The 20,132-nt window shown below is 41.0% G+C and overlaps 1 protein-coding gene across 3 annotated transcripts in view; it reads right to left on the minus strand.

The window, feature by feature from the left end:
* Nucleotides 1–20,132, minus strand: part of LOC102443731 (tRNA (cytosine(38)-C(5))-methyltransferase) — a 277,295-nt gene that overhangs the window by 176,992 nt on the left and 80,171 nt on the right. For all 3 annotated transcript variants that reach the window (XM_025182828.2, XM_006119493.4, XM_075922454.1), the window contains 6 exons: nt 15,883–16,117; nt 12,790–12,971; nt 11,561–11,723; nt 11,191–11,381; nt 5,613–5,769; nt 4,348–4,526 (listed from right to left, as the gene is read on the minus strand). In XM_025182828.2, coding sequence (XP_025038613.2) covers nt 4,348–4,526; nt 5,613–5,769; nt 11,191–11,381; nt 11,561–11,723; nt 12,790–12,971; nt 15,883–16,117 — 1,107 coding nt within the window. The remainder of the gene's footprint in view (nt 1–4,347; nt 4,527–5,612; nt 5,770–11,190; nt 11,382–11,560; nt 11,724–12,789; nt 12,972–15,882; nt 16,118–20,132) is intronic.

Consider the following 20,132-nt stretch of genomic DNA (forward strand, 5'->3'; position numbering starts at 1 on the left):
ACAACGGCTTTAAAGCTGCTGTGATGTGGAAGCTGGGGATTCTTCTGGCATAATAGAGTCAAATGGAATAAAACTAGCATTCCAACTGCCTGCAACTATTCACCTGTAAGTAACATGTGGGACACAAGGCAGTGGAGAATCAGCCTTACTTATTTAGATACAGTTGCATCAATGATAGCTCCTTTTATGGAAAATATAGGTGGAGAAAAATATAGATGGAGAAAGACCATCAAAGGAGCATTCAAAAGAAGGTCATTTCATAGACCACTGCCAATCTACCCTGGAGGAAAATTCCTTCCCGACCCCAAATATGGTGATCAGCTGAACCCTGAGCATGTGGGCAAGACTCACGAGTCAGACACTCAGAAAAAAGTTCTCTATAGCAGCTCCTATCTTCCCTCCATTGGCCTATTTACCACTGATAGTGAAAGGTCAATTAATTGCCAAGATCATGTTACCTCATTAAACCATCCTCTTCATAAACCCATCTAGCTTTATCTTGAAGCCAGATAGGTCTTTTGCTCCCACTACTTCCCTTGGAAGGCTGTTCCAGAATTTCACTCCTCTGATGGTTAGAAACCTTCACCTAATTTTGAGTCTAAACTTCCTACTAGCCAGCTTATATCCATTTGTTCTTGTGTCCACATCGGTATTGAGCTTAAATCATTCTTCTCCCTCCTTGGCATTTATCCCTCTAATATATTTAAAGAAAGCAATCATGTCTCCCCTCAGCCTTCTTTTGGTTAAGGTAAACAAGCCAAGTTCCTTGAGTCTCCTTTCATAAGACAGGTTTTCCATTCCTCGAATCATCCTAGTGGCCCTTCTTTGTACCTGTTCCAGTTTGAATTCATCCTTCTTAAACATGTGAGACCAGAACTGCACACAGTATTCCAAATGAGGTCTCACCAATGCCTTGTTTAACGGCACTAACACCTCCTTATTTCTACTGGAAATACCTCGCCTAATGCATCCCAAGACCGTATTAGCCTTTTTCACAGCCATGTCACAATGGCAGCTCATAGTCATCCTGTGATCAACCAGAACTCCGAGGTCCTTCTCCTCTTCTGTTACTTCCAACTGATGTGTCCCCAGCTTATAACTAAAATTCTTGTTATTAATCCCTAAATGCATAACCTTACACTTCTCACTACTAAATTTCATCCTATTACTATTACTCCAATTTACAAGATCATCCAGATCTTCCTGTATGATATCCCAATCTTTTTCTGAATTGGCAACACCTCCCAATTTTATGTCATCTGCAAACTTTATTAGCACATTCCCACTTTTAGTACCGAGGTCAGTAATAAAAAGATTAAATAGTAATGGTCCCAGAACTAATCCCTGAGGAACTCCGCTAGTAACCTCTCTCCATCCTGACAGTTTACCTTTCAGTATGACTCGCTGTAGTCTCCCCTTTAACCAGTTCCTTATCCACCTCTCAATTTTCATATTGATCCCCATCTTTTCCAATTTAACCAATAATTCCCCATGTGGTACTGTATCAAATGCCTTACTGAAATTGAGGTAGATTAGATCCACTGCATTTCCATTATCTAAAAAATCTGTTACTTTCTCAAAGAAGGAGATCAAGTTGGTTTGGCACGATCTACCTTTTGTAAAACCATGTTGTAATTTGTCCCAGTTACCATTAACCTCAATGTCCCTAACTACTTTCTCCTCAAAAATTTTTCCAAGACCTTGCATACTATAGATGTCAAACTAACAGGCCTGTAGTTACCCAGGTCACTTTTTTTCCCTTTCTTAAAAATAGGAACTATATTAGCAATTCTCCAGTCAAATGGTACAACTCCTGAGTTTAGAGATTCATTAAAAAATTTTGCTAATGGACTTGCAATTTTATGTACCAGTTCCTTTACTGTTCTTGGATGAAGATTATCTGGGCCCCCTGATTTACTCCCATTAACATGTTTGAGTTTGGCTTCTACCTCGAATTTGGTAATATCTACCTCCATATCCTTATTCCCATTTGTTATGTTGCCATTATCCCTAAACTCTTCATTAGTCTCATTAAATATTGAAGCAAAGTATTTGTTTAGATATTGGGTCATGCCTAAATTATCCTTAACCTCCACTCCATTCTCAGTGATTAGCGGTCCCACTTCCTCTTTTTTCATTTTCTTCTTATTTATATGGCTATAAAACCTTTTACTATTGGTTTTAATTCCTTTTGCAAGGTCCAACTCAACATGACTTTTAGCCTTTCTCACTTTGTCCCTACATGCTCGATCCTCAATAAGGTAGCTTTCTTTGCTGATCCCTCCCATCTTCCACTCCTTATATGCTTTCTGCTTTTTCTTAATCACCTCCCTGAGATTCATGCTCATCCAACTTGGTCTAAAACACTTTCCTGTACATTTTTTCCTCTTTCTTGGGATACAGGCTTCTGATAGCTTCTGCAACTTTAATTTAAAATAATCCCAGGCCTCCTTCACTTTTAGATCCATAAATTCTTTAGTCCAATTCACTTCCCTAACTGATTTCCTTAATTTATTAAAATTAGCCCTTTTGAAATCAAAAACCCTAGGCTACGTCTAGACTGCAGGCCTTTTTCAAAAGATACTTTCGAAAAAGCTTCTTTCGAAAAAGAGCATCTAGACTGCAATCTCTTCTTTCAAAAAAGTGAGCCTTTTTTTGAAAGAGAGTACCCAGGCAGTCTGGATGCTCTCTTTCGAAAAAGCCCTGTTTGCATTCAAGAACGCCTTTTTTCGAAAGATCACTTTCGATAAAAGGCATTCTTCTTCGTGAAATGAGGAGTACCACCATAGAAAGAAAAGCTGTGTTCTTTCGATTTAATTTCAAAAGAACACAGCTGTAGTCTAGAGGCAGGTGAAGTTTTTTCGAAAAAAGGCTACTTTTTTCAAAAAAAACCTGCAGTCTAGACACAGCCCTAGTCTCAGATTTATTTTTGTGTATCCTTCCATTTAGTTTGAACTGAATTAGCTCATGATCACTCGAGCCAAGGTTGTCCCCTACAACCATTTCTTCTCTGAGGTCCTCGCTACTCGCCAAAACCAAATCTAAAATGGCTTCCCCCCTTGTTGGTTCAACAACTACTTGATGAAGCAATTCATCAGCTATCACATCTAGAAAAATCTGAGCCCTATTATTATTACCAGTATTTGTTCTCCAGTCTATATCTGGAAAGTTGAAGTCTCCCATGATTACACAGTTTCCATTAGTATTTACTTCTTTAAAAACACCTGAGTCTTGATTTCCTTAAGCATCCTCCCCAATCTGGCATAGTCTCCCTTGATTTGTTCCAGCAAGAATCTAGCCATATCATTTTTTCTTACATGAAGGATGATCAATGAATTCTTTCCCACTCCCTTTAGGATCCTCTTCAACCTTAGTACCTCATCCTGTATCTTAGCACCTGGCAGACAGCACACCCTTCTGTTCTCTGGATCAGCGCTGGTTACAGGCCTGTCTAGTCTTCTCAATGAGTCCCCAATCACATAGACCTGCCTTTTCCTGGTGACAGTGCGATTCTCTGGTCTATCCCTTGTTTCCTCTGGCTGCAAGTCCTTTCCATTCCTATCTTCCCTTGTAATCTTTTTCAACCCATCCTGTATCCTCCTGGTGCTCATTATTGGTGTTGTCTCCATCGACTCTTCCCCTTTATGTATGCGATTAGCCACTCTTCTCTTCTTCCTTGCCTTTCCATCTTCCGTGGCCACCTGCTGTATCCATTCTCCATTCTCCAACTCCGCATACCTGTTCTTGAGCTCTATTTCTCCTTCACTGGTCCATCTTTTCCTCTGCCTGGTTCTCATAGTCACATGCTTCCACCATCCATTTTCTTCGCCCAGCAGTCCCTCCTCAGAGGCCTTTGATCCTGCTTCAGTCTGCATGTCTACGCTTTCCCCTTCAGCCACCTCATGCCTTTGCTCCATCATCTGCTCAAACCCCCTTCTAAACTCAACCAGAGTTTCCATCTACATCTCCAATCCTCGGATCTTTTCTTCCATCAGTTCTATTAGGTGGCATTTCATACAAACAAAACTCCTTTCAGGTACCCCCTCCAGAATCATATACATACCACAACTGCCACATCCACTCAGTCTCATTGTGTCCTCTACTGCTTGGATTATGGCTACTGCTATCTATGTGTTAATCAGCCTTCTCACCTAAATCCTGTTAGTCCGGCAAACACAAAAATAAAAACAAACCAAAACACCCCCCTGCAGCATCTATCCTCTGGGGAGATAAGAAAATATTTCATTTCTGCCATGAAATAGGTGTTTTGGGTACCTAGAGAGATAGACGACAGAGGTGTGATACTTGTTTGTAATTCATAATATTATTTGTATTAATATTCTTTACCTCCACGTAATCATAATCACAGGTAGTGATATTTCGAATGCCGAAATCGATGAAATTAAGAATCACTGCATTGCCTTCTGGCTGGGAGATAATCCACTCACAAGTCTTCTGATGAGGGAATGCCCTGGGATAGTATGGGGAATGAATAACACCCTCTCCAGACAATATACCTCCACAGGCTGCAATGTAAGATTAAGAATTAGTAGCTGTGATTAATTTTTACATGGAATGTATATTGGCATGTAGATTAAATGTGATTTTGGAGGGAAAAATAACAATTGAAAACACACATTTCCCTTTATTCTGGATAATTCAGATGTATTTGGGGGTGGGAGGAGGACTGTTTGTTTTAAAAGTCCATATTATGTGACGAAATCTAAATCTGCATAATTGACTGTGGAACAGCAGCGAAACCATGTCCATGAAAACTATAAGTAAAACTATGTAGTTTTTTGTCTCCTTCCCCAAATTTGTCTGTATTTGTTTTCACAGACTTGTGCAGATGGGATGAAGGAAGGGGATGGAAGAAAACAGGAGGAGAGTAGTGGATGTCCAATCTGTGAGTCTGGGAAGGAGTGTTGAAAGTGGATGCATTTACAGGGCAGAAGTAAGGTTATTCCCTATCTGTCATATATGGTGCTTGTGCTAGTGATGAGAGACCTACCCTGGCAGGAAAAAGTTGAGGCTACAGAACATGTATTTTAAGTTATGTTAAGGGCACCTAGTGTGTATGAACAGAGACTCTTTTAAGCATTTCTAGAAATCTAAATAAATGATTGTACGATAGATGTTAAGGACTAGTCAACTATCCAATAAGCAAATGCTTATTGGATAGTCAGTCGACTAGTTGATTCCCCCCCTCTTGCTGTCTCTATCAGATAGATGCAGCAAAAGTGGGGGGAGGGGATGGAGTACTTCAAAGTGTACTTCAAAGTGTACTTCAAAGCGTACTAGAGCTGCAGCAGGGCTCTTAACATCCTTAGTCTTAACTTTTCATTTCCTTGCTTTTCAGTTTTTGTGTTAAGCATATTATGGGCAGATCAATCTTTACCGATACATGACATAGTCCTTTTGTGTGTCAAAGATACAGAACAAGTGAAGGTCGGCACAGAGATCTCAGAATAGTGTGAGAACATATGTAAAAAATGTGCAGCAAAACCTAAGTACAACATGGGAAATTGAGATGAGAATTAAATCATATTAAAATGCTAAAACATTTCCAGTGCAGAGGTAAGTTCAGTTTTCAAACCCCCAGTTTCTCTTACCAACTTCATAAACTGCTCTGAAGCTAGCCCTTTGCACAGAAGTATCCGATTTAAATTTGATCCACAAGCTGTTGCTAGAGGAAGTGATTGGAGAAGGAAATGTGCTTTCACAGAATTTGTTGATGATAGAAGACATTTCAGTGTCTCCATCTCGAACCTACTCAGCAAAAATAAAATAAGTATGTCAGCTCATAAAACTGTAACACAATACTTTTATGCATCCATAAAACCATCATTAATTTTAAACTCCTAACTAGCATGTCACTTGTTTTGTTATTAAGCTCTGGTAATAAAAATGTGCTCCTAAGTATTGTTACAATAATGTAAACAAAAGGGAAGCTTTCATAGTCACATGATCATGTAATGTCTCCCAACATAAGGAGTGTGAGGTCAGTATTTGCTTGGGAGACTTCCAAGGCAAACGAAAATAGTGTTGATCTAATAGATCACCATTGGGCAACCAAATAGCCAGTGGGCTGCATGAATGGTCCTCCTTCCTCTGGACTGCGCACCCCCTCTCTGGCCCTCTCCCCCACACGCCTCTCGTGCACTGAGGCACTAGAACCCTGATCTTATCTGCTCTTCTCCCTCCCTCTCAGCACTGTTGGAGCACCACAAATTCGTTGATTCACGCTTTGCCACTGCTTCCCTCCCAGGCTACATCTACACTGGCCCCTTCTCCGGAAGAGGCATGCTAATTTACAACTTTGGAATAGGGAAATCCGCTTTTTTTCCGGCTTGGGGAAAAGCCGGAAAAGAGCTCTAGACTGGCGCGATCCTCCGGAATAAAGCCCTTTTCCAGAGGATCTCTTATTCCTACTTCGAAGTAGGAATAAGAGATCCTCCGGAAAAGGGCTTTATTCCGGAGGATCGCGCCAGTCTAGACGCTCTTTTCCGGCTTTTCCCCAAGCCGGAAAAAAAGCGGCGGCCATGTTTATTTAAATCCCGCGGGGGATATTTAAATCCCCCGCGGATTTCCCTATTCCAAAGTTGTAAATTAGCATGCCTCTTCCGGAGAAGGGGCCAGTGTAGACGTAGCCCCAGAGTTTTAATAGCTGCAAACTGTGATTTGCAGCATTCAAGCTCTGGGAAGGAGAGAAGGAAGGAGGGGGAGAAGCAGGGACAGAGTGCGAATCAGTGGATTCATGGTGCTCCAAAAATGCTCGGAGGCGGAGGGGAGGAGTAGCAATTGCAGGGCTCCAGTTCCCCAGTGCGCAAGAGGTGTGTTGGGGAGGGGATTAGACAGGGTGTCCATGGGCCGTAGGTGGAACTCCAGTGTGATGCATGAAGCCTTCAGGTCTCAGGTTGCCCGCCACCATAATAGATGGGTTGCTTGTCTATGAACCAATCCTCAACATGAGGCTAAAACTGTATGCATCCCAAAGGGCCATGTTCAAAGAGGTAAAAGCAATATCCTGACCATTTATGCTTATTATATATTTATATGGCATGAAATTCCTGCCTAAAAATAAAGAGTTTTTTTTTAAATTTTCTTCTAAGTGCAACGTGTCCCCTATTTAAAGTTGCAGATACATTCCCTGCTCTGTACATGCAGTTTCTCTTGTGGAAATTCTCCACAAATACTGCCATAACACAACTCAGACACACCAGAATAGGGAGGAGTGCAGTTCTAAGTTTAAAAGTCATTTGCACAGGTGCCACCACATTATTTTATCTGAAAAGTTCAAGGTGTTAGAATTAAAATGATGGCACGCCAGGGTGGTCAGGGAGCCACTGTCTGCCTTTAACCCTTGCATTGCCACCAGGCTTGAATCACATTAATCAAGGGAGAAATTTACTCTGTCATTTGGCTCATGAATTGGCAGCAGATTGAAGAGAAAGACTCTGGTAAAACCAAAAGACCATTTTCTCAATAGCATCAGGATTGTGCCTGGAGCATTCAGCGCTGCTCTAAATTGCATCTAGTTGTAACAGCCAAGAAGCCATCGCAGCCACTGGGGTAAAGCAGTCTGGAGTAGGGATTATATTACTTGAAAATGTTTGACATTTAAAAACACGATAGAAAAAAAGAATACGTGAAATTGTATGGGGAGGTATGTGTGGGGCCAAGACCAAAGATGTTGGACTCCTAATGGAAGCTCAATCCAGACAGCTCATTTGGAATTTTGGAGAAGTTTGAAAAGCTGCCCTTTGGCTACTGAACAAAGAGGGAGCAGGATCACAGAGGGAGCCAGGGAGCTAGACTTTGATCAGGAAGGGAAGTAATGTCGGGCTGTTCTGAGGCTGTTCCTAGTAGAGCCGTGGTGTCCAACACGCTAGCCACTACCTACATGTGGCTATTTTGGCCGGTTGAGTGGATACTTCACTACAGCAGTAGCCACTATAGTGGCTGCTGCTTCAGAACTGGTTGGACACCACAGTAGTAGAATAAGAAGTATACAGATAACCAAAAGCGATTGGCTTATGTTATGGTCAATCTGGTTAAATCAGTGGTGGGCAACCTGCAGCCCAAAGGCTGCATGCAGCCCATCGAGGCTCTATGTGTGACCTATAGGACATTTTGTTTACTGTTACCCATGCACAGGGTTGCCAGATTATGCTGGTTTCCATCCACATAGGGGTTTTTCCTACCAGTAGTACAAAAGTGACATGCACTCATAGCAAGGGAACGTGAAGTGAGGTGTGTGCTGATCATGCACAAACATTGACTGTGAGAGTCACACACTCCCTCTGCATCCTGGCAAAGCGCTGCTATGGTTCAAGTGGCTCACCCCACAAATTCTAGGTATGCAAGCGCAGTTAGCAAAACTACCCTATCCTGGGAGATGGTCTTAGTTACGACAATCTGGAGGGCCACTTGTGTGGCCCACTCACTAGCCTAGGTTGCTCATCACTGGGTTAACTAAAAGCGCAGTGGATTTTCAAACCAGATGTTGGTGGCATAGTCTGTTGGTGGATTTGAAGATAACTGCAGAGCCCTCTAAGAATAAAAAAAAAGTAGCTAAGATCGCCCAATATTTACAGGCAGGAAGATTGCAGGAGTATAAGGGCCGTAGTAGCAACTCAGAGATACTGCTGTTGAACAGGTCATGATACCAGGGCCCAGCAGTACTTCAGCCACCTTCCATTGCCCCTTCCCGTGCATGTTGGCCTGGGAGGAGAAGGGGGGGTGGTAGCATAGAGCCCTATGCTGGATCTCTACATGGCAAAGTGAAGCAGACAGTCTGCAATAGTGCTGAACTTCTCTGATCACCAGCTGCTGGAGAGGCTTTCCGCCCCAGCCGACATCGTGGCCTGCCTGCGGATTCCCTTTGAGCCCGTGGAGTTACTCTGGATTTACACCAGTGACACCAAGATCAGAATTTGGGCCAGAATGTTTAGAAAGTGAGCTGAGAACATTTTTGGAGCCATAACTCAGGTAAATTGATGCTTCTCTGTGACCAGGTTTTCCCTACAGATTGGAAAGCATTGATTGGTATATAAAGACAAATGAGAATTCAGTCAAGCCGCAAGAAAGATAACAGGGCACTGTAGCCATCTGAATTGATCTCACAAGGAGCTGGCATTGCTAACAAATTATCTCTGACTTTGGTGTGCTACACGCATTCTTCCTTAACTGCAAAGTGCATTGTGTCAGGTTTCTCTTTAAAATACTGGATTCCAGGCTCCTGCTTCCTTAATCAGAGACTAAACATTACCCCAGAAGAAATGATGAGCCATGTGTGGATGTTATAGCAGCTGCACAGATTTCCTGTGTGTCTTTTCAAAGTGAGAAAACAGTATTGTCAAAAAAAAAAAAACCCTCTGGTTTTAAAGTAAGAATTTAAAAGCCCAAAGCTATCTCCCTAGTTTAAAGTGTACTACAAACACCTACGAGAATTGTGATTGGTTGTTTTTGTGTTTGTTTGTTTTGGGGGGCAACCAGGACTTGACAAAACCAGACAGCTTTGATCACACAAGGTATGTCTAAACTTGCACCCTCTTTCGAGAGAGGGATGCAAATGCAGCTGAGTGAAATTGCAGATGAAACGCAGATTTGAATTTCCTGTGCTTCATTTCCATAATCACAGACCGCCGTTATTTCAAAATACCCTATTTTGAAATAACAAACGCTGTGTAGATATGGTTATTTTGAAAGAAACCCCTTCTTTCGAAATAACCCTTACTCCTCAAAAAATGACGTTTCCCAGTTATTTCGAAAGAAGGGGTTTCTTTCAAAATAACCGTGTCTACACAGGGTTTGTTATTTCGACAAAGGGTATTTCGAAATAACGGCGGTCTGTGATTATGGAAATGAAGCACAGGAAATTCAGATCCATGCTTCATTTGCAATTTTGCTTAGCTGCATTTGCATCCTTCTCTCGAAAGAGGGTGCAAGTGTAGACATACCCACAGCTTGTTTCAGGACCATAAAACTCCATCCCCATTCCTCTGTTTGGGTATGTCGACACTTGCACCTCTTTTGAGACAAGGATGCAAATGCAGCTGAGTGAAATTGCAAATGAAGCACAGATTTGAATTTCCTGTGCTTCATTTGCATATTTGCGTTATGGAGCTATTTCAAAATAGTGCTATTTCAAAAAAAGAAACGCTATCTAGACACGGTTATTTTGAAAGAAAACTTTTCTTCCGAAATAACTGGTAAACCTCATTGTAGGAGGAATAAGGGTTAGTTCAGAAGAAAGGTTTTCTTTCGAAATAACCGTGTCTAGACAGTGTTTCTTTTTTCGAAATAGTGCTATAATACAAATATGCAAATGAAGCATGGGAAATTCAAATCTGCACTTCATTTGCAATTTTTCTCAGCTGCATTTACATCCCTCTCTTGAAAGAGGGTGCAAGAGTAGACATACCCTTCTGGAGTGAATGGGGATGTGAGATGAGATGGTGTGAAAAGGACAGAAAAATATGGTAAAGCTTAAACTGCCTAAGACTGAACAGCAAACAAAAAGGTAAAGGCCTCGCTAAACCACCACAATCTGATTGTGTCCAACAAAAATTGTTTTGTTTCTGTCTTCTGTGAGTTTAACTGCTGTTCTGCCAGCAATTAGACAAGAGAAGTAGCAATCTAGACAAACAAAAGCTGTCTGTTTTCATGACACAGACCTCCCTCTAATTTTAGAAATTAATTACACTTCATTCCAACAAAAGCCTCTGAATTAAAGGAGAAGGAAAGGGACCAATGGTAATAAGAAATTTTTTAAGGTTAACACTGTAGAAACAGATCCACTAAATAAACTCACAAGAACCTGATCCTAGTTTGCTCGAAAGTATATCAAACAAGAGATGAGCCCAGTGAATTCTAAGAAGTGCGTTCTTGGCCTTGTTATTATTTATGCTTATCTAGTATTAGGTACACATTAACCCACAGCTTACACCCCATCCTGATTATGTGGAGTGACTGAGGGTCAGCCTAATCCCTTGGGTTCTGATACTCACTCACCTTTGGCTCATGCTGATTGCACATCCACTGCTTCTTAGCCTTTGTGGCTTTTGAACCCTAATAAAAAGAGATATCTACTCTCTCCTATCTTGGAGGGGGAAGCGGAAGAATTGCGCTACAGTTTTATGCACACAGATAATCAACATTTCAAAACAGCAAAATGATAAAAGTCACCTCTATATAATTCCAAGAACAGCCACTGTGGCTTTCCAGCTCCATGTGAGTGAAGTTAAGATAGATTTTTTCATTCGGCGGTTGTCGGATAATGTAGATACATTGCCTGTTGTTAATGTATGGGTTAGGCCAGTAAGGGGACATAATAACCCCTTCACTGCTTGTGTAGTTTCCTCCACAATTGGGATCCGCTATGATAAATAGAAATAAATTGATCATTTAACACCTTAAACGGGTCATATATCTGAAAGTCAAATAGCAGATTATTGGGTTAGAGTCTGCCATGACCCTAACTGTACTGGTGGCTATTTCCAGACACAGTAATTTTGGAAATGCCATATTCATAAATTAAGGGCACATTTGTACTTACAAGGTGATGTAGAGTAGACAACATGGAAGCCTTTGTCGGTGACTGAGCCATCAGAATGAAAGTGAATCCATGCATACGGGCCAGAGGTTTGAAGTGGGGGAGGAGAATTGGTGCTACAATATTTACCGAGGCTGGAGTCTTGTGGAAGGAGGCCATCTCGAATCTAAACAAAAGTATTTATCCTAACCCAACTGTAAGCAATATCAATATTCCTAAAGTTATATAGCATAAGACATCATTGGAGGTCCCATTACTGAGTGAAGGTTACTGGATGGAGGGAAAGCTGGCAAATTACAGCAAGATCGTGATGTTTTCATACATTCAAAACTCCCATTTAAGTCACCAGTCCTGCATTTCCCCAAGATGCTGAAGGACTATGGGATCCAGCCCCTAATAAATAATGACAGTGTTGACATGAATGACACAGGAATCATTCATTAAATGGAGGGGATGGGAGATCTATCTTGCCAAGTTTTCCTGAAATTATCCTCTCTGATGGCAATAGTTTGGACAGTCGCAAACATTTTTGGAGGCCCCGATCTCTCCCAGTTCCACAGGTCTTAAGGATACATAAAGAAGAGAACCTCCTTTCATGAGGAGACAGGAATTTGCAACTGCTTACAGTTTTCACTGCTCCTCCAACTTTCCCTCAGACCCAGCACCAGGAGAGGTTATGTCAGATCTCTCTTCAGTTGGTTTTGCCAGGTGTCTCCGGGAACCAGACTCTATCTCCTGGAGGCTACTGAAGCCAGTCTGGAAGATTTTCATCTGCTAAAAGTCCAGTGGCATAGTGGGGCGCCGGAATGCTCCCTGCTTTCCCTGGCTCCACACCACTCCTAAAAGTGGCTGGCACATCTCTGTGGGTTCTAGGTGGGCCAGAGGGACAGGGGATCTCCATGCATTGCCTCTACTGTGAGCACTGATTCTGCAGCTCCCATTGGCCAGAAGGGTCAATGCGTGAAGCTACCTGGCCCACTGTCCCTAAGGGCTGCAGGGATGATACCAAACTGGGAGAGGTCCTAAGTGCTTTGGAGGATTAGGATTAAAATTCAAAATGACCTGGACAAAGTGGAGAAATCTCAGTGGGGCATTGCATACGTGCTTAGTGGAGGAACACGGAGTGACTATTTCATCTTGTGATTATCCTGCCAGCATTACTTTTCTGTGTGAAACAAAATGTTTGTAATATTTTGTTTCACAATAACACAGTCATAATGATGAAATTTTACCTCCAGATAGTCAAAGCTGCAATTTTCATGGTGTTCTAGACTCAGTGTGCCAAAGGCAAATGTGATGAAAAGGCCAGGATTGGTTGAGATGGTCCAGTAACAATCTCTCTCAGGAGGATAATTACCAGGGTACCCTGGCGAGTTTATTGAGCCATACGTATTTGTTAGTTCACCTCCACATTCTAAACATGAAAAAAACCCACACAATTAATTTACTTTTTAATCCAATTTAGTTAGAATGTATGTAACCACCAAAACTAAATCGTCCCTTAATGTTGGAGTTTATGGACTATTTTAAGCTATTAGTTATATAAAATCAACCTTTTTATTTCTCAAGATATACATTTACAGAAATCCATGATCCCTAATGGTAGAACTTCAAATATTTTCTAAAGTATATGCCTACACTGAAATCATTACAATGGGGCAGCTGTAGTCCATTGTAAACACTACTCTACCAACTGGAGGGGTTGTCACTTTAGTGTAGGTAATTCACCTCCGAGAAGCAGTCACTAGGTCAAAGGAATGATTTTTCATCAATTTAGCACTATCTACACCAGGGGTTAGGTTTGCATAGCAACATATCTGAGGAAATCCACTCCCTTAGGGTATGTCTACACAGCCGTGTTATTTTGTAAAAATGGAGTTATTCTGAAATAACATAGTCCGCATTTACACACAAGCAGTTATTTCAACATAATGTCAAAATAATGGCGAGCTGGAGGGCTGCTTACTCTGACTCCTGTAATCATCATTGTATGAGGAGTAAGGGAAGTCAGAGAAAGAGTGCTCTATTTTGAAATAAGTGCTGTGTAGACATGCACAAATTTGAAATAAGCTATTTCAACTTAAGCTACGAAATTAATGTAGCTCAAGTTGTGTAGCTTATTTCGAGTTTAGCCCTGCTGTTTAGATGTTCCCTAAGGGTATGTCTACACTACCCCGCTAGTTCGAACTAGCGGGGTAATGTATGCATACCGCACTTGCTAATGAAGCCCGGGATTTGAATTTCCCGGGCTTCATTAGCATAAGTGGGGAGCCACCATTTTTAAATCCCCGCTGCTTCGAACCCCGTGCAGCGCGGCTACACGGGGCTCGAACTAGGTAGTTCGGACTAGGTGCCTATTCCGAACTACCGTTGCTCCTCGTGAAACAAGGTGTACCGGTAGTTCGGAATAGGCACCCTAGTCCGAACTACCTAGTTCGAGCCCCGTGTAGCCGCGCTGCACGGGGTTCGAAGCAGCGGGGATTTAAAAATGGCGGCTCCCCGCTTATGCTAATGAAGTCCGGGAAATTCAAATCCCGGGCTTCATTAGCAAGTGCGGTATGCATACATTACCCTCCTAGTTCGAACTAGGAGGGTAGTGTAGACATACCCTAAGAGACACAACTAGGCTGATATAAGTTACCAATATGGACCAGACTAATGATGCGTAACTCTATTTTTTTAAGGGTAACTCAGTAACTTAGTGGAAATATCTTTGGAGCTGGAACAAGAAAACAATCCACTTTTTATGTTCACAGAACTAATCTGAATGTCTGAGATTTAAAAAAAAAAACCTAATCCCCCACTTTTTACACTACATACAGATGATAACAAAATTTAAGGTTTTCCAATTAAAGTGTTATGGACTCAAGGTAGAAAAATAATACTTCCCACAGAAAAGGCTGGAGAGAACAAGTGGGTCATTTGTATGTTGTACACATACTATATATAGTTCATTCAATAACATTTTTACTCTCCCTCTGGTTCTTTTTATATTGTCTCTACTGATGCCCTCTCTGATGAATTTTTCTTCCTTTTTTCACTGCTCTTTTTCCCTGCCTTTCCTCCATCCCCTTTTCTCCCTGTGATCCCTCCTAAGCAGTACGTACACACAACAGTTTTAAAGTTCTAGTCAAGCCTTCAAACCCAGAGTGTTTGGGGGACTGAAATTAGGCCCTTTCCTAGTTGTACTAAAAGAGGCCCAAGTCAAGGGTACACTTCAAGAAAGGAATTGTTCAGTCCACTGAAAGATCATATAAATGCTGTTTTCAGGAATTCAGAGGTAAGAGACAACGACACCAGTCCTGGTCTACACTCCGAAGTTACATCTAGGCTACGGGGTTTTTGTGAGATACCGGAGGTTTCACAAGATATAAGGGCTCCACTGAAAGAGGAGGCTTTTCCACCATTTGGTCCCCTCTAAACTGGGCAAAATGGCAGAAAAGCCTCTTCTGCAAAAGCAATCTGAAAAAGCTATGCAAATTGCGCTCTGCAATTTGCGTAGGTTTTTCCGATAAAGCCCCATAGTCTAGACCTAGCCTCACTTTATTTCAAAATATCCACCCCCCTAACATCGAATTTATAAGCAGAGCATCCACACTACAGAATTCAAAATCTGTACTCCTGCTTTCCATCAGAAGTTACACAAATTCCAAAATAGTTATTTCAAAATAATGGCAGTGTGGACGATCTGGTGCCACTACTTCAAAATAATTATTCCCCAGAGTAATTTGAATTAATTACTCTCTAATGCTTCCTGGGCTTCTAAGTTCGAGGTAAAGCATCCTCATTAACGAAGCCTGCCTCAGACTAATTTTGAGGATTCCTGTAGTGTGGACACTTTAGTTCAAATTTGTTAAAATGGAAGTTATTAAGGTGACTTTAGTAATTTCTAAATACTTTCCTAGTATAGACATGGCCATAGAAAGCTAGATTATGTGAAATTATGATACAAAACTATCATGTTTAAAGGGACCATTTTATTCTCATTATCTTACCCTACTGAAAGTGACAGAAACAAAAAACTTACTTGCCCAGGGGATAAAAAATAATAATAATAAAAAATCCCATAGTTCCCAGGAATGTATTAGCTAGCATCCTAATAAACTTTAGAGAATCCTCATGGAAAGCACAAAGCAACCTTAAAAACTAAAGCAAAATCCTAGCAAATATTGTCCAGCCAGTAAATTTGTCCTTCAATTCTTGACCCTTCCTAACCAACTGAAGCCTTTTCTCTCTCTCTCTCTCTCTTTCTCTCTCTCTCTTTCTCTCTCTCGCTCTTTTTTTTTTTGTTTTTGGTACATTACCTGATATCTCTTAAAACTCACCTGGTTCCTGAGACTCCCATTTAACTGTAAATCCTCCTGCATTGATTTGGTGGTTAGAACGGAACCAAAAATACAAAGAATTATGGGTACTGAAAAGCTGAGGAGGGCGAGATGAGCCACAGTATTTTCCCAGCATGTATGCTGATGATGACTCCCCATCATGAATTTGAAGGAAGTCAGAATTACAGCTGCTGTGTGCTTCCAGTTGGAAGAATGGGAAAGTAATATGCAGTATCTAACAGGAAACAGCAGAAATTAGATAATTTTATTTGTCCATCTGTGGTCCAAAGTTTCAATTGTAAAAGTGAGTAGATATTTTTTACACAGTAATACTATATAGAGCAGATACACCTGTCCACACAATTGTGCACATCAGTGACAAGCTTCAGCGCAATTATGTAATTTCCTGAAGAAAAACTAAACAAACAAAAACCCAAGACAGAGGAAGGTATCAAGTAAATACAAATGTCAAAAGAAAGGAAAGGAGATAAAGGGTACGTCTAGACTACCGCGTTTTGTCGACGGAAGTTTTGTCGACAGATACTGTTGACAAAACTTCCGTCGACAAAGAGCGTCCAGACACATTGAGTTCTGTTGACAAAGCAAGCTGCTTTATCGACAGAACTCCGTAGTCTGGACGCAATGTTACAGGTAATAACACCTTCTGTCGACAGAAGGTGTTATGCCTCGTAAAATGAGGTATACCAGCGTCAACAAAACTGCTGAGTTCTGTCGACAGAACTCAGCGGCAGTGTAGACGCTGGTATAGTTTTGTTGACAAAAGTCCACTTTTGTCGACAAAACTAGGTAGTCTAGACACACCCAAAGAGAGATCCAGACAGGCAAAAAAAGTTGGCTGTGGATGATTTAATTCCTGATATTACTACTCTATGAACTAATTGTTACTCAGGATACTATTTTTAGGATCCTTGAAACTAAATTTGATGGTATAACGCTAAGAGTTTAAAATAAAGGACAACCTAGCAATATTTGATTAGAATTTCACCATATTATTTTCCTCAAGGTATTTAATTAATTAACAAGCATCTTCCCCTTCTTTTTATTGTTATAAGTATCTTCCTTTCAGCTACAAAATTAAAGGCTCATTTGTGAATATAAATTCTATCTTTTATGAACCTACTGTAGCAAAATAACAGCATACAAAACTTTAGTTAGATTCAGATAATCAGCTAGTGTAGCTTTACTCATGTCAATGGTACTATATGGATTTAAAATTGACGTCTGACACATAGTGGTCGTATATCAGCTTACAGTAATCAACAGTGTTCAGTTAAATAGTATTCTCGAAGTATAAAGATTAAAAACAAAGTTCAATCCTCAGGCAAAAATTACTGTCCCTAAATGGGAACTGAAATGCTTTACAATTTTTAAAAATAAAATTAGAAATTTTTATCCCACGTTAATATCAGAATATGTGTGTGGGCATAACATGTATTCACTGTTTGTATGACACTGAGGCCCATTGGTGCCAGTGGACAAATAATTCACTGTTCTATAATAGTAATTTCTAACAGAGCTGATAAACTACACCTCACATGCTATACCTTTCATTGTATTTATCCAAACAGAGATAAATGAGATATCTAGAAAAAGCTTATGTCATATTTATTAACATCATCATTGTGAGCTGTGTGTATAGGTGATTGGTAAGGAGTTGTGTACAGGCAGTCCTCGGGTTACGTACAAGATAGGGACTGTAGGTTTGTTCTTAAGTTGAATTTGTATGTATGTCAGAACTGGTACATATTGTAGGGGAAACTCTAGCCAAACATTTCTCCAGAGCTCAGTTTTATTCTCCCACACCTCACTTCCCTCAGTCCTTTATTCTCAAGCTGAGGTGTCTGCTGAGAAAAGCCGCTCCGCGTCTCCCTGGTCTGCTTTGGGGGGGCACTAGCTTCGCGTCTCCCTGGTCTGCTGGGGGGAAGCAGCTAGTGCAGGTTGCCTTATCCTGTTTGTAAGTAGGGATCCGATGTAAGTCGGATCCATGTAACCCGGGGACTGCCTGTATATATATTGGAAAATACATTTTAAAGTCTGAAACAAAGCAAGGTTGACAAGCAGATTTTGATCAAAGCATTCACCTGTCTGCTTTGATTCACATGTAAAGTAGGCATTGAAAGCCCAACTAGTGCAAGTCTATTTGCATAGGATGTGATGGAAATAGGGAGCCAGTACATCATGGAATAAACCAGAAGTGTCATCCTGACACTGGGGACAAAACAATGTCTTTGGGGACTATAACGGGTACATAAAAAGACCTCTCCCACTTAGGCCTGATCTACACTACAAAGTTTTGTTGACAAAACTTATATGGTCAACCCAATAGTTGACAAAATAAAAATTGTCAAAGGGTGTTCACACTTGCTCCTTCTGTCAACAGATCACGTCCACAGTGGGGGTCCCATCCACGACAGTGTGAGCAATGCACTGTGGGTCTATATCCCACAGTGCAGTGCTGTGGGAAGGCAGAAGTCATCCTAAGTACCTTGGGATTCCCTCCAAGTTCTCCCACAGCTTCTTCAGCTGCCCAGAACTGCATCATGGGTAACTCTGTGAGCTCTCTGTGCTGAGGAATGTCAGAGTTCCACAGCAGTCTTTCCCCCATTCCCTGTTACAGCAGTCTGCCTGCCACTGTACTCCCAGTGCAGGGCAGAACAGGAACAGTCCTATGGTTTGCATTTTGTCTGTTCCCCAAACAGAGCAGCTCACTCGGCTCTCAGGTACTTCACAGTGCTATGAAAGGGGAGGGGCACATGACTGCAGGGAAGCAGAGGTCAAAACAGTGAGCATAGAGATCAGAGCAGGAATTGTGGGTTACTGGTGGAAGCCAGTTCTGTGGACAAAACAAACATTACCGTTTACGCTAGCCCTCTGTCGACAATAAGGAAAGAAAAAAGTGTCTCAAAAGGGTGGACATTTTTGTTGCTGAAACTGGGCATTTTTCCCAAGAGTAGTCATGGTGCAGTGTGTACGCTCTCACCAAAAAGCAGTTTTTAGCAATAAAACTTGTTAGTGTAGGCAAGTCCTGAGGAAGCAAACATCACTTTCTGCATTCATGAAAGAGAAAACCCAGCCACATTGATAAGTGAGATAAACTACTTTTAGCCTGTTAGAGTTAAGTGTAGACTCTAGGAAGCATGTTATACTTTTTGTTTTATATGTACTCACTTCTATTTCCATCGTTATCCTTATCAACTATACTTTAGATCTTAGCCTTTGATAAAGAACTTATACTTGTTTTCATTATAATTATATTTCATATCAAATCTAATTATATTTATATTGGAGCTAATCTTCAGATGAACCAAACAAGACAAGATAGTATGTGCATTGTTCCTTTGGGGACAGTTTACCTGATAATTTCTGAGACTGTCCAGTGGTTAAGGACTAGGCATTATATGGGGAACACTTCAGGGGACTCAGGGACTGGACTGCAGCTATTATAAGCCTTCAAGGCCAAGTAAGGGCAGGCAGAGCGCCAATGAGACTGCTTGAATGACTACCAGACTGGTGGTGTCAGGGACCTGGCATCCAGTTAAGCACAAGCAAATCTTCCTATTGTTGGTGGCAGCAGGGTAACAAAGTCATTCACAAACCTGGGAACCCCGTGAAAGTGTCACAGTTTGTAGTTCAATTTTTCTTACACTCATCCACTATAGGTGTGAATTCAAGATTCTACATTTCACCGACTCATCGGCATTAGATATGTATAATACTTGTGAGGTCATCTAGACTATTAACCTACCATCTAGCTCATGACAGTGCATTCCTAACCCTTGTGGTCATGGAGAAAAGCATAAAAATGTGACTTGAGTGAACCATCATGACTCAGAATCCTGAAGGCTGATAAAAAGAATCTGAAATTATGTCTTAAAATAATCTTATGATTTTTGGTGGCTGGCAGGCTCATAATTTTTGAATGTTAGTGGTTACACATTCTGTAGAAAGAAAGAAAGAAAGAAAGAAAGAAAGAAAGAAAGAAAGAAAGAAAGAAAGAAAGAAAGAAAGAAAGAAAGAAAGAAAGAAAGAAAGAAAGAAACAAACAAACAAACAAACAAACAAACAAACAAACAAACAAACAAACAAACAAACAAACTTTGGGCTTTGATACATAAAAAATATTTCAGTTTACCTTCGCATAATTTTAGCATTCATTACATATTTGAATTAACACTCCTTCCCTCAGAAATTCATCCCCTGAACTCATTTTTCCTGACTCCAGTAATATT

The sequence above is a fragment of the Pelodiscus sinensis genome, chromosome 2 (assembly GCF_049634645.1).
Source record: "Pelodiscus sinensis isolate JC-2024 chromosome 2, ASM4963464v1, whole genome shotgun sequence".
Lineage (NCBI taxonomy): Eukaryota > Metazoa > Chordata > Testudines > Trionychidae > Pelodiscus > Pelodiscus sinensis.